We start from the raw sequence: 15725 nt of genomic DNA, 5'->3' as shown, positions 1-15725 counted from the left end.
CAAGGATGGAGGGCAGATAAAGTAACTTTTACCAAGTAAAAACATGAAATGTATATCCAGCAGCAGAAGCCTCACAGGCCTAATTAAGTAAATGCCACATTCTTGCTCTAGTGTCCGCGCACTTGGAGCTAGAAGTTTTATCAGATCAAATGTATATTCAATAATTGGATTCCTGTGAATCAAGACACCAACATTCATAGTTTGCTCTGGATATTGCTAAGAGCTCCTCTATTGTCATTCTCTCGTGTGCCACGGATGTCCATGGATCAGAGCAACCGATAAAGCGTTGACCTGGTGAATTTGATACCCTAACCATTGGGTGGTCCTGCGAGCACATCCTCTTGTACAACCGCATCGCAGACACTGCATCTTGGTAAGGATCATGGAAACCAACTTGGATGTCATATCTGTTTGGGCCAAAAGTTTCGGTCAGCATAGCACACAAGTGTAATAAACACAGTTGAAGCAAATAACTACTAAGCCAGTCACCAATTCAAGCTTACAAGGAAACAACAGTGACTGAACATTTTAAAGTACAACGCACAATAAGAATATAATGGATAAACTTGACCGACAAAAATACAAGAGAAGATAAAATTAGAAGTAAAGAAAACATGAGAGTAAGCAAGTAACTTGCCCTAGATAAGTCTTGGTTAGATATTTCAGAGAATGGCTGAAAAAGTTGGTCTTCATCAGGGGCTGGTATGTTGCAGTATCTCTGCATAGAACAAAGGCAAGACATGAATAGAGGAATGCATCTCATGTACAAAAGATCTCCAAGACATACACACAGATAGCGTCTCTATTTACCCAACTTGACAGACAAATACAGAGAATGTGAACAATTGATATGATAATTCTTACTTTCATCTTCATCTCTTATATACAAGAGAACTCAACATAAGCTGCAATGGGAACTATTGTACATGCTCGCAGATCAACGAGCTAAAGGGGCGGAAATTGTAGGTGCAACAAAGAGTGCTATTTCACGCCTTACCTAAATGAGTAAATAAAAAAATGTGGCAAAGGCCTTGGAAAAATACCATTCTCCTTGACATAAGTACCTGATTAAGTCCATCCTCAAGAGCAAACCTACTTTCACCTAATAAGCATAAATGTTCCACCCACAACAATAGTCAACTATAAGCTACTCTCTTTTTCTTTTTTCTTTTTAATAGCCTGTGCTGCCAGGCCAAATTGTGTGCACCTTGACCATTCATGTTGATGCATGACAGTGAATGGATACACATAATACAAGCCAATCCCGTGATCTGGACATAATACATGTTTTAAGGTTCCTAGAAAATGATTTTCATTTATTAGAAAGAAAAAGAAAAATAAAAATAAAATTACCTCTGAAGATGATCAAGATACGACAACTTCAAGCAACGCAGGTTTGTCTCAAGGTTATGGCCCACAAGTACTCTACCAATTGGCTCTCCGCTGTAGAGAATCTGTGGAATTCTCTCCCGGACTTCATCCCAAGGCATGGCATTTTGTAGATTTTTTTCTGTTATACCAGTAATTTCATACCTGGCACACAATGATGAGGAAGTATGAAAAGGTGCGATACAAAAAGCGTCAGCTTACACTATAATTAAATAGATATGTTCATTTGCCAGCAGATACCTATAATTAGCCACAGGAGTCGGAGGTAGAACATAAGTCTGAAAAATAATCTTCTCATCTTCGTCAACTAGGCATACCCTTGCGCAAAGTTCTTGTGACCAACCACCTCCAACCATTACACAACCTATGGCGACTACTTCCTTACCTCTTATGTTGATCATTTTGTCTGCTGAACGATGCATCTCCACTGTCTCCTGCAACAATTATACATACACATTCCAGCAACTAAACATACATCTGGAGTATCCTAAGTGTAACTGATTCTTGCGAATGCATCGAGGAAAGAAAATTCATCAACTCACAATGGGTTGAGGAGTGGTAAGACGACATGTTTCCTTATGCTCGTTGAGAGAGTCCATGCTGCTACAGATTTTCAGACACAAAATGCAGCCTCGTTCAGCAAAGACGCTTGAGCAACTCACTTTGGCCAACGGACCTAAATAATTAAAGTAAAAAGAAAACTTAGAGATCATTTACACCTAAAGATCATTCATTGTCCAAGCAGAACAACTTACCAGCAATGTGCTCCCTTAGTGATTCAAATGATTTGCAATGTTTGTTACACACACCGCATTTAGGGTCATGAACCGAATGATGAGATTTTCGCATATGTTCAATAATATGATCCTTCTCTTTGCACTGCTTGTAACAAGCTGGACATTTGTGCCTGACATTACATAAGCAAATGAAATCAAAATTCTACAAGATTGTGTTTTTACTCCTTCCCTCAATGTAAAATAAAAATAATACTGCAATCCCGGGATATGTTATCTTATCTCAAATTCTCAACCAAACATGGGACAAACTCATCCTAAAATTAATCCTGGGATTAGTTATCCTGGATCCCTCTTTCAGTGGGAATTGAATTCTTGATTCCTTTTCTAACAATAAAATTTTAAGAAAACCTTCAAAATCCCAACTTTTAACCATCAAAGTCATTTTATAAGTGTGTGAAAAATTAAAGCCCCAAACAAGAAATTGTTTGAAATAAAGTCATATAGAAAAAATAGGATTCATAATTTACCTTGTGGAGAGGGGTTGCAGAGGAATTTCTGAAGGTTCCACTTCCACATTCTGATATCCAATGAATCTGATATTCGAATTATAACAAGAAAAGATTGGTTTCTTAGCCAACACCATATAAACAACAACAACAAATCCACTATAATTCCACAAAATAAGGTTTGAGAGGACATAACGTATGCAAATAAGGTCTATAGGATATATACCCAGAACTTACCATATTTAATTTTGCTCTTGTTAGTAAAACAATCAATATATTTTATCTAAAACAATCAATATTACAAAAATTGATCATTCAATCACATTTATTATATACATGCATCACCATTTATATACAAGGTTGCATCTGTTAATAATAATACATCTGATGTTTGACTAATTAACAAAAGACACATATTAATATGATTTCGTATATATACATCTATGATATAAAGTTATTCATCATATATACACGGTTATGTACTAATTACACAATATCGATACGTAATACAACTATTTACACAATATCAAGTTACATAATTATTTACACAATATGGAGTTACATAACTATATACACAATATTTATACATTGCATATACATGTGATCATCTTTGTAGAAAATAATTTTTGTTACATGTACAACTATGTAAGAAGCCCTAAAATTTTTAACTTCAGAATTTCTAAAGTTTAGAATTTCTAATGCTAATAAAAGAATTTTGAAGTTAATGTGTGTAAATAAATTGTTTGAACAAAAATTACGGCTAAATATATATTTAAATTCCCCTGAAGAGTATGACATGTTGCGTGAATATCACACTCAAGAAGCTCCTTCAAAAAAATTCAAGTGATAATACTATAGCCATCAAAATGATTGAGCCAGCATGCTACTTGGTAGGGTTGGGTAACAATTTTTTAGCCCATTTAGATCTAAATTTTATTTGTCTCTTAATAATATTAAGACTTTGTTCAAATGAGCTAAATGATTAAGACATATTTAAATTAAATAAGTGTTAAAATCCTAATGTAAGCAAATGCTCTTAATGGCCTAAAGTATGAACGCTTCAGATTCAAACTTTGATTAAATCTAAGAAATACAGTTATTTAATAGGTATTTTTATATGAATAATTTTCACTACCACTCAATCCACAACTATTAAGCACCTTGGTCATCACAATTACCATCATCGCCACCAACTACCAGTCATCCTTGCCATCAAAACCACCATTAGCAACCATATTGTTGTCAATCAATATTATCAGTCGCTACTGCACTTATCATCACTATTACTATCACTACTATGACCAATCCCTACTATCAGTCACCTCCATTATCACAATTAGCACCATCCTCAACTACTAACATCAATCAACTCTACCATCACAGTCACCATCACTAATACCAATTGTCATTATGATCATGTGAGTCACCACACCACTATCTACACCATCATAAGTTCATAACTATCACCACCACAAGTACTAGCCACTAGCACCAATTATCTAAACCACCACAACTGCAAATAATCTATATCATCACTAGCAAACATGCATATTTTTATAATACTTTTATTATATTATATTTATATATTTTTTGAAATATTTAATTACTATTTATCTAAATTGTATATTTATTAGGATTAAAAATAAATAAAAATAGAGCATTAAGGTGTTGAAGACAAATAATTTTAGGGAAACTTACAGAAATTCCATACATTTGAGGGTTAATTATATCTTATGCCGAGAATTTTCCCAATTACAAAACTCACAAATTTTTCATTGCTCTCGGATACATTCCTTGGTTGTCTGATACATTGCAAACGATACATTAATTAATGAAAGAGTTGTATCTGAGAGGGGATATGGATGTATCCGAGAGGGGATAAGGATGCATTCGAGAGGAGAGGGATGTATCCGAGAGGGGAGGGATATCTGTGAGAGGGGATAAGGATATATCCGAGAGGAATTTTTGTAATTTTTTTAAATGGTAGAAAATTTCAGAGATTATGATATCTTAAGTTATGGTTTTATGTAATATTTCCATAGTTTGATCATTTGGTTCAGATCTAAAGACAACAACTAATCATTCAAATGTGCAATCCAATTTCCTAATCTTAATGCAAATAAATGGTGTATAAGCCATCTTTTCCAATTTCATCTAGTGAAATTCTCTCTCAATTTTTTTCCTTTTTCATATCGATTTTTTCTCAAACCCTACAAAATATTCTTTGATTTGTTTCATCAACTTCATTCAAAATTCACTTTATCGTTAATACAAAAAAATAAGAAAAAAATATAATATTTGTAATTGTCGTACCTGAAATTTTTGCTGAAAACCGGACGTTTGACGTTATTGTCTCCTTCCCCCATCTTTTTCCTTTTCGTAGAATTGCTCAAATAGAGAGCAACACCTTTCAAACTCTTCAAATATTAAAAAAAAAATCAGCAACTTTCTATTTAGGCGTGCAAAACACTTAATTTTCAATCTGGTAAGATTTCTTCAATGCAGCATCTTACAAATATAAAAGGTATTAGGCGGCGCATATAATATAACTGTAAAGTTTAAAATATTTGTATTAAATTTAGTAAATAAATCATGTACTATTTTTGTAAGTGATAAATAGTAAATGCCAATCAACCCTGGACCAACGTAATACCCCAAACTCGTCTTAAAAAATATAAGAAATCATTACAAATATAATTCAATTTTTAAATTATGAAATCAATCCCAAATAAAATTATTTTAGTCGCACTTCTGTATTACCAAGAAAATCAATACAAATAACTCTTTTGAGTTAAAATATTTAATTTGTTGGGATAAGGCATAAGTTTCCTTTGAACTATACCCAAAATCTCAACGACACATCTTAACTTAATTAGGGTCCTATTACCCCCTTAAATTATTTTGAAATGAAATAAATGCACCATAAATATTGATGTGGCATAGAGAGTGTGCACACTCTCTATAAAGGCTAGTGAGAAGCGAAAAAATAAGAAAACTTCCATTAGTATTGGACAGATGTCCATTTTTAATTCGTCATTTTTGTCACGATCCGAATCTATACTCCAATCGAAACATGGTACCTAGGACCATGAATGATCCCGGGCTAATCCTTGACTTAACATATCAGACATATTTTATGAACTATTGTGGAAACTGAAACATATGCTTAATAAAAAGTTCAACAAACTCCATGAAATTATATTACTAATGTCTGAATAAAGCCTCTACTACTTTAGAATGAAAATAAAAGTTTGTCGGGACATGGCCCCCAGCTACCTGAAAACAAAGACAACCTAAGGAAAATAGTTAGTAGTCTAAAACAATGGAGTCCCCAAATGAGGATCACTCACCAAAAGTTAACTGGAAGTGTAGCAATCTCACTAGCCACGAATTTGAGTGCGAATATCGAAATCTACATCATAAAAGAATGCAACACAGAAAAATGTATGCATCAGTACGTGAAATGTACTAAGTAAGTAAGGGAGGACACTAGCATAATCATTTAAAGAATTATGAACAAGAAAGTGAAATAATATCTCCAAGATCATATGTATAGTAAAAGTGTTATTGAGAAAACTGTTGGAGTCCATGACCAAGTATCATAATCATCTCTTTTCAAAAGTACATATACATATAGTTGACTCTTTTATAGTAGTCTTGCATAATCATATGCATAAAGTAGCATACTTAAAATGAACCATATAGAGCTAAAAGCATATCATGAAATTTACATAATTGGTGAGTTTCTTATAATTGACATACACCATTTGAGCTCATAATATCCAACATCTAACTTAGTTGGGAGCGCTAACCCTATACCTTACTAGAGTATAAGACCATATCATATCTATGTGGATCTACTAATCTAAGGCTCTCAGGACCAGGAGGTCAACCGAAAAAGTGGTGAAACATAATCCTATGTTGGAACGTAGTTATGGGACTTGAATTTTCTCAACTCGCATCATCTCGGTACTAATTCTTCCCAAAAAATATGTATTCATATAATGCTCTTATCATCTTGAATCATATATGAGGCTCGGCTCAAAAGTTGTATCTTAAAATAACTTGTATTTAGGTGTTGATTCATATCATGCTTGTTTTCATGCTTAAAATTAATAAGGGTTTGAATGACCATAAAAATCATGCTAAATTAGTACCACAAGGTTTCAAAATCAATGTGAACAGTGAAAAACATAGCTTATTGAAGTAAGATCACAATATCATAAAAGCTCTAGCTTTACTTCTAATAATTTTGTGAAATTATTGAGAATCAAAATACTTTAGGCATGAGAGTGAAAGGAATACTCTCATTGAACCCTTACATGCCTGGCTGGAAGAACAAGGTTTTTGAAGAAGAACTTGTTTGGAAACCTTGAAACCCTAGCTTTGATGTTTCTTGAAGTTCTTGAGCATAGACTTTTTTTTGAATGAGAGCTTTGAAATGATTAGAACTGGTTGACTTTGGCTTTTGGGAGAAACTAATCATCGTGGGATGGCATTTTAGGATGAGGAAAAGACATAAACACCCATCCTAAAATGTGAAAAGAAGAGAAAACTAAAAGAATTTCGAAGTAACGTGTGCGATCGCGCAGTTGAAACTTAGTTCACGTGGCACTTCGCGCAACCTTAACAATACCACTGATCTTGCCGCGCATTGAACGTCCACTTCGTGCACCAATTTGCGCAAAATATATGAAGCCTAGAAAAATGGGCATAACTTTTAGCACATATACTTGAATGGATGAACGGTCAAAATGGTTGAAAGAAGACTTCAAGGCCTTTCATTTGGTTGATATTAATTCATAAAACTCTTCATATGTAGGAGGTATGATTGAATAAAGTTGATATTTGAATGAACTTACACGAAAAAACTTAATCGTTAGGGAACCTCTCAACTTGACTTTGTGCTAAAGGTTCATTATGACCTTAACTCACATCCAAAGCACTTCTAATACTTAGGAATGAACCTTAACATATATGAACAAGTAGTATATCACCCGACCCAAGTTGATACACTTATGACAACCGATTCAGATTCTAAGAATAGAGTTGTGAGGTGTTACAATTTTACAATTAGTTAGTACACATAATTATTGACCTTAAAACTTATATATATTTAATTATTTTGATTTCTTTATTTGTAAAATATTTATTTCCCTCCTCACATTAAACTTTTTTTTCTCTTTCATTAATTTTTTATCTTTTCATTTTAATTATTTTTTAAAAATTATGTGTATTATTTAAAAAATAATAATAATTTTTAAACAAAGTGTCCTTTGATTTTAACGTTTTATCTTTGTTTTATGTGTTCTTCTTCACCTTTTTTGATAATCACCGGAATTAAGTTATTTTAAATACAAGACATTTGAAATCAAATCAAAAGGAAAGACAAAGAAAATACAAGGAATAAATAAAATCCATAGAACAAATAGAGAAAATATAATGAACGAAGGTAAAAGAAAATGAAAAAAATATTAAATACAAGGAATTCTTTGAATTTTTCTTTATGTGAATTAACTTAAAATTTATTAATAAAAAGTTTAATTTTTTAAAACAAAACAGTTTTACACGTAGCGGCGCATGTGTATCACTGCACTACTTGAAATTGGATATTGACTACATGATAACACAAAAGGTGCACAAAAATACAGAAAAAAAATAAAATATTTCGAGAGGGCGGGAAGTGAGGGTATATAGGACCCTAGTTAATTTAAGGTGTGTCACGCGAATCTCGGTTATAGTTTAGGGTGGTACTTGTGTCTTATCACAACTTTATTATGTAAATTAAGAAAATTAAAGGAACATGGAACAAGTACCCCTTGAACTATACCCAAAAATTTACAACGACACACCTAAATTTAACTAAGATCCTATTATCCCCCTAAACTCATTTTTTTTTACTCCTTTTGTGTTGATGTGACATAGAGAGTATATTCACTCTCTTGGAAGCAAGTGAGAGCAAAAAAAATATGAAAAAATCTGATCAATATTGGACACGTGTCCTTTTTTAATTGGACATTGTAGAATAAGTTATATATATATGATTATTTTCATTTTTTTGGTATAAAATATGTATCCCCTCTCCACTTTAATTTTTTTATTTTTTCTTTCATTGATTTATTATCTTTTCAATTTTAATTATTTCTAAAAAAATGTGTTTTTTTTATTGATTTTCTTTTTAAAATAATAATAATTTTTTAAAATTAAAATGTCCTTTAATTTAAACATTTTTTTTAATGGTTTATTTGATTTCCTTCACTTATTTTAATATATGTCCGAAATTAATTTATTTGAAATACAAAATATTTGGATATAAATTTAAAACCAAATTAGAAGTAATTAAAGACAAACAAAATAAATAGAAAAATAATAATGAATGAAAGTAAAATAAAAAGTACAAGACAAAAAGAAGTTTAAAAAATTACACGTATTAACTTAGTTTAATTTATACACATGGTGGCACATGTATATCACTACTGATACTTGAATTGGATCTTGGCTCCACGTTAGCATAAAGAGGGCACAAAACTATAGATTAAATGAGTTCAAGGGGTAATAGAATAACAATTAATCTTAGGTGTGTCCCTCAAATTTTAGGTATAGTTATAGGAGGTGTACTTGTGTTTTATCCCAAAATTATATAATAAAAACAATAAAATTATCAAGTGAAATAATGTGGAGTTCTATCAATAATTAAAAAGGCCTAGGATAATGATTTCCCTAATTATGAAAGAAATTTTCAACGTATTAATTATAATAACGTTGAACTTATTATAAAGAAAGCTCAGAATAATATAATACAATAATAAGAAGAAGAAGACAAGAAGTATAAGATGGAAGAGAGAACTTTTCTTATTCAAGTGTATCTTCCAAATGGTGAGTGATATCTCTATTTATAGTGTTGATATCACTCCCAAAAGTCATCTAACTAGTAGATACATAGTTATCCAAGAAGTTCTTATCACCTTGGAAGCACATATACATGAATCCAATTTGTTTGGATAAATCTAATGGATAATCCACATATATAATACAATGGATTTATAACACTCCCCCTTGGATGTCCATAGATAATGTGTCTCGTTAAAACCTTACTAGGAAAAACCAGTGGAAAAAAGTCTAGTGAAGGAAAAAGAGTACACACATCTCATAATACATTTTGAATGTTGCCTCGTTAAAAACCTTACCAGGAAAACCCAACTTGGGACAAAACCATAGTTAAGGAAAAGAGTACAACGCGTATTTCACTCCCCCTAATGAAAGCTTCACTTGATATCTCAGAGACGACGCATTTCAATCTTGTATCTCAACTTCTCAAGCGTTGGTGTTGGCAATGTCTTAGTGAATAAATTAGCAAGATTATCACTTGAACGGATTTGTTGAACTTCTATCTCACCATTTTGTTGAAGATCATGAGTGAAAAAAAAACTTTGGTGAAATATGCTTTGTCCGGTCTCCTTTGATGTATCATCCTTCTCTTGAGGTCGAAATGGATCTGTTTTGATGTCAAGCGATCTTACCACCATTGGGGTACTTAATGGATGTGATTTATCCATGTAAAAACGCTTTAATATCTTTTTTATGTATGTTGATTGATGGACAAGTATTCCATTTGGCAAATTCTCAATCTGTGGGCCAAGACAAAATTGTCTTGTCGAGATCTTTCATTTCAAATTCCCTTTTTAGACACTCCACAACTTCTAACAACTCTTTACGAATCCCAATGATGTTCAAATCATCAACATACACAGCAATTATAACAAATTCAGATTTCGACCATTTAATGAAAATGCAGGGACAAATTGGATCATTTTTGTACCCTTTCTTTAGCGAATATTCACTCAGACGATTGTACCACATCCTCCCTGACTGTTTCAATCCATATAAAGATTTCTGAAGCTTTATTGATTAAGTCTCTCTTGAATCTTTGTATGCCTGGCACTTTGAATGCTTCAGGAATTTTCATAAAAATGTCCTGGTCCAATGAGCCATATAGATAGGATGTGACAACGTCCATTAGACACATTTCAAGCTTTTCATGAACTGCCAGATTTATGAGATATTTGAAGGTGATTGCATCTACATGTAATCAATGACAGGTCTTCGAGAAAAACCTTGAGCAACAAGTCAGGCTTCATATCTCACGGCTTCACCTTTTTCTTTTTTTATTCGCACAAAAACCCATTGGTACCCCCACTGGCTTGATACCTTCAGGTATTAGGATTATTGGTCCGAAAACTTCACGTTCTTTCTAGTGAAGTCAATTCTGCTTGAATTGCGTCCTTCTATTTTGGCCAATCATTTATCTGTCTACATTGGTCAACAGATTTTGGCTCAAAATCTTCATCTTGTTGCATTATTTCAACAGCAACATTATAGACAAATATGTTGTCAATCACAACATTATTTCGGTTCTTCCTCTTTCTCGTCGAGACATAATTCATTGAAATTTCTTCATTCTCATTATTTTCAGAAATTTGAACCTCCTCGGAGGTTTCATCATGTGTTATGACTTGGGTCTCTTCTTGAGAAATTTCTTTCACCTCGTGATCAGCTTGATCATTCATTACTTTTCTCTTTCGAGGATTTTTATCCTTGAAACCAATTGGTCTACCATGCTTCAAATGTGGTCTAGACTCATTTTTCTTAACAATTTGTCCCATCGGGACATCAACTCAATTGAACTGGAGCATTAGCAGCTGGAATGTGTGATCTAGTAATCCTTGGAAGATTAGTAAAAGCATCTGGCAATTGATTCGCAATATTCTGTAAATAAATTATTTTTTGAACTTCTTGCTCACATTGATTTGTTCGAGGATCTAGATGAGATAGTGATGATAAATTCCAATCTATCTCTTTTCCCAACTGCTTATGTTTTCCCCCTAAAGTTGGGTATACTGATTCATTAAAATGACAATCAACAAATCTTGCTTTAAATAAATCTGCAGTCATAGGCTCCAAATATTTTATGATTGAAGGAGATTCATACCCAACATATATCCCCAACCTTCTTTGGGGCCCCATTTTTGTGCGTTCTGGTGGAGCAATTAGAACATATACCGCACATCCAAAAATTCTAAGATGGGAAATATTTGGCTCTTGACCAAAAGCCAATTGTAATGGGGAGAATTCATGACAATTGGTCGGCCTTATGCGCACACGTGCTGCTGCATGCAAAATAGCATGCCCCCACATAGACACCGACAACTTTGTTCTCATTAGCAATGGCCTAGCTATCAATTGCAGACGTTTAATCAATTATTCTGCTAGACCGTTCTAAGTATGAACATGAGCAACTGGATGTTCAACTATTATTCCAGTAGACATACAATAATCATTATATGCCTGAGATGTAAACTCTCCAGCATTATCTAGACGGATTATCTTTATTGTATAGTCTAGGAATTGTGCTTTTAATCCTATTATTTGAGCCAACAATAGCGCCAAAACCATGTTGCGAGTTGATAATAAGCACACATGTGACCATCTTGTTGAATCATCTATCAAGACCATATAATATTTAAAGGGTCCACATGCAGGTTGAATTGGTCCACATATATCACCCTGTATACGTTCCAGAAACGCAGGGGATTTAATTCCAACCTTGACTGTTGATGGTTTAATGATCAACTTTCCTTGAGAACAAGCAGCACAAGAGAATTCCTTTGACTGGAGGATATTTGGGATCTTTAAGGTGTGCCCATGTGAATTCTCAATTATTTTGAGCATCATATTAAAACTGGGATGACCCAACCGGTCATGCCAAATGATAAAATCATTAAAATTAGCAAACCTTTTGTTTACTACGGCACGTGATTCAACTGTACTTATACTTGTACAGTACAACCCAGAAGAAAGTACAGGTAATTTTTCATGCACAATTTTCTTCTTTGTATTAATTGTAGTAATATAAAGGTACTCAACTTTTCCTTTATTAGCAGTCTCAACATGATAGTCATTTTGACGAATAACTTTGAAACTTAACAAGTTTCTTTGAGACTTACTACAATATAATGCATTGTCAATATAATACAGAGAATGTGAACAACTGAAATGATAATTCTTATTTTTATCTTCATCTCTTATGTACAAGAGAAGTCAACACAAGCTGCAATAGCTGCTATTATACATGCTCGCAGATCAACGAGCTAAAGGGGCGGAAATTGTAGGTGCAACAAAGAGGGCTATTTTACGCCTTACCTAAATGAGTAAATAAAAAAATGTGGAAAAATACCAGGCTTCTTGACATAAGTACCTGATTAGGTCCATCCTCAAGAACAAACCTACTTTCACCTAATAAGCATAGATGTTCCACCCACAACAATAGTCAACTATAAGCTACTTTCTTTTTCTTTTTTTTCTTTTTAATAGCCAGTGATGTCCAGGCCAAATTGCGTGCACTTTGACTATTCCACCGGGTAACTAAGTACTCTTGAAGAAGCATGTTATGTCAAAATTATGGAAAATTTAACCATTCATGTTAATGCATTGCAGTTAATGGATACACATAATACAGACCAAGCTCGTGATCTGGACATAATACAGGATTTAAGGTTCCTAGAAAATGAATTTCAACTACTAAGAAAAATAAAATTACCTCAGAAGATGATCATGATAAGACATCTTCAAGCAATGCAGTTGTTTCTCAAGGTTATGGCCCACAAGTACTCTACCAATTGGCTCTCCGCTGTAAAGAATCTGCTGAATTCTCTCTCGGACTTCATTCAAAGGCATGGCATCTTGTAGATTATTTTCTGATATACCAATAATTTCATACCTGGCACACCATGTTGAAATAATAAAAGAATAGTGGATCTTGTACAGCTGTAAAAATCTGTTATAACAGAATTGATAACAGTAATATTAGTTAGTTAGTGAACTAATCTGTATTAGCTATAAATAGAGGTAGTTAGCTAGATATTTTCTCAATTCATTCAGTTGTAAAAGGATCAGCAATTATCAATACAAAGCTATCAGTTTATTTACTCTCAAAGCTCCGTTCTAGATCTTAAGGTTCATCAGAAATGGTGGAATTCAACACACCATGATAAGGAAGTATGAAAAGGTGTGATACCAAAAGCGTCAGCTTACACTATAAATAGATATGTTTATTTGCCAGAACATACCTATAATCAGCCACAGGAGTCGGAGGTAGAATATAAGTCTGAAAAATAATATTCTCATCTTCGTCAACTAGGCATACCCTTGCGCAAAGTTCTTGTGACCAATCACCTCCAACCATTACACAACATATGGCGACTACTTCCTGACTTCTTATGTTGATCATTTCGTTTGCTGAACGATGAATCTCCACTGTCTCCTGCAACAATTATACATACACACTCCAGCAACTAAACATACATCTGGAGTATCCTAAGTGTAACTGATTCTTGCGAATGCATCGAGGAAAGAAATTCATCAACTCACAATGGGTTGAGGAGTGGTAAGATGACATGTTTCCTTATGCTCGTTGAGAGAGTCCACGCTGCTACAGATTTTCAGACACAAAATGCAGTCTCTTTCAGCAAAGATGCTTGAACAATTCACTTTGGCCAATGGACCTAAATGTTAAAGTAAAAAAAGAAAACTTAGAGATCATTTGCACCTAAAGAACATTCATTGTCTAAGCACAACAACTTACCAAAAATGTGCTCCCTTAGTGATTCAAATGATTTGCAATGTTTGTTACACACACCGCATTTAGGGTCATGAACCGAATGATGAGATGTTAGCATATGTTCAATAATATGCTCCTTCTTCTTGCACTGCTTGTAACAAGCTGGACATTTGTGTCTGACATCACATAAGCAAATGAAATCAAAATTCTACACCCCCACATGTAGAACACCTTAGTTTAGTTGTTGCAAGATTGTGTTTTTACTCCTTCCCTCCACAAACAAATGAAAAATTTAGAGTATAAGGGCTCGTTTGGTTAGGAACAAGTTATCTCAAATTAGCTATCCCACTCTCAAATGAAAAATAAAAATAACACTGCAATTAGAAGCAGCAGAGCTAGATGGAGGTTCGTGGCTCCGCCTCTGAAGTACAATCCCAGGATATGTTATCTTATCTGAAATTATCAACCAAACATGGGATAGACTCATCCTAAAATTAATCCCGGGATTAGTTATCCCTCTTACCAAACTAGCAATACATCTAATTTTTCAGTGGGAATTGGGTTCTTGATTCCTTTTCTAAAAATAAAACTTTAAAAAACCTTCAAAATCCCAAGTTTTAACCATCAAAGTCATTTTATAAGTGTGTGAAAAAAGTCCCAAACAAGAAATTGATAAACAAAAACCAAAATCCTTGAAGGAAAAAGCTCCACATTACCTTGTATTGGAGAGGGGTTGCAGAGGAATTTGTGAGGGTTCCACTTCCATATACTGATATCCAATGAATCTGATATTTGAATTAAAACAAGAAAAATTGGTTTCTTAGCCAACACCATATATACTACAACAACAACAAAGCCACTATAATTCCACAAAATAAGGTTTGAGAGGACAGAACGTACGCAAATAAGGTCTATAGGATAAAATATAAGCAAAACTTATCATACTTAATTTTGCTCTTCATTGAACCTTTGGTCCTACTATACTTGGAAAGATAAAATTTCTAAAAGAAATTTGATAAAATGTTTATTGGGTCAAAACTTGATCACTCGGTCACACTTATTATAGGCAAAGTGATTTTCTTTTCTGATCATTACATGCATCACCATTTATATACAAGGTTGCATCTGATTTTTGACTAATTAACAAAAGACACATATTAATATGATTTTGTATCCCGAGAAAAATTTAATACTCCCTCTGTACCTAATTACATGTTCACTTTTGAATTGATACACATATTAAGAAAGCAATGATTGACATAGTAAGTTTATCATTTTACCCCTATTAATTATGAAGTGAATGAATTAAAAACTTAAGATTTTCAAAAAGTTCTTCATTTTTCAAAGTAATTAATTGAGGGTATAACAAGTAAAAAAAATTATTCTTTCTTGATTTGTCAAAATGGACAAGTAATTAGGGACAACTAAAAAAGAAAAAGCAGACAAGTAATAAGGGACAGAGGAAGTAGCATTTAT

General features: G+C 33.2%; 1 protein-coding gene across 1 annotated transcript in view; it reads right to left on the bottom strand.

Moving 5' to 3' along the window:
- The window catches only part of LOC125818921 (RNA exonuclease 4-like), an 84767-nt gene extending 69752 nt beyond the window's left edge, over window positions 1-15015 (bottom strand). The window contains exons 1-6 of the mRNA XM_049498435.1: window positions 14966-15015; window positions 14274-14425; window positions 14060-14193; window positions 13759-13952; window positions 13230-13409; window positions 638-718 (exon numbers count right to left, since the gene is read on the bottom strand). Of these exons, the coding sequence (XP_049354392.1) occupies window positions 638-718; window positions 13230-13409; window positions 13759-13952; window positions 14060-14193; window positions 14274-14425; window positions 14966-15015 (791 nt within the window). The remainder of the gene's footprint in view (window positions 1-637; window positions 719-13229; window positions 13410-13758; window positions 13953-14059; window positions 14194-14273; window positions 14426-14965) is intronic.
- Window positions 15016-15725: the final 710 nt, after the last annotated feature.

This window comes from Solanum verrucosum, unplaced genomic scaffold (genome assembly GCF_900185275.1).
Source record: "Solanum verrucosum unplaced genomic scaffold, falcon-dt-bn FXZP01000267.1, whole genome shotgun sequence".
In the NCBI taxonomy this organism is placed as follows: domain Eukaryota; kingdom Viridiplantae; phylum Streptophyta; class Magnoliopsida; order Solanales; family Solanaceae; genus Solanum; species Solanum verrucosum.
Note: the sequence above shows the minus strand (reverse complement) of the source record. Positions and strands in the feature narration are given on the sequence as shown.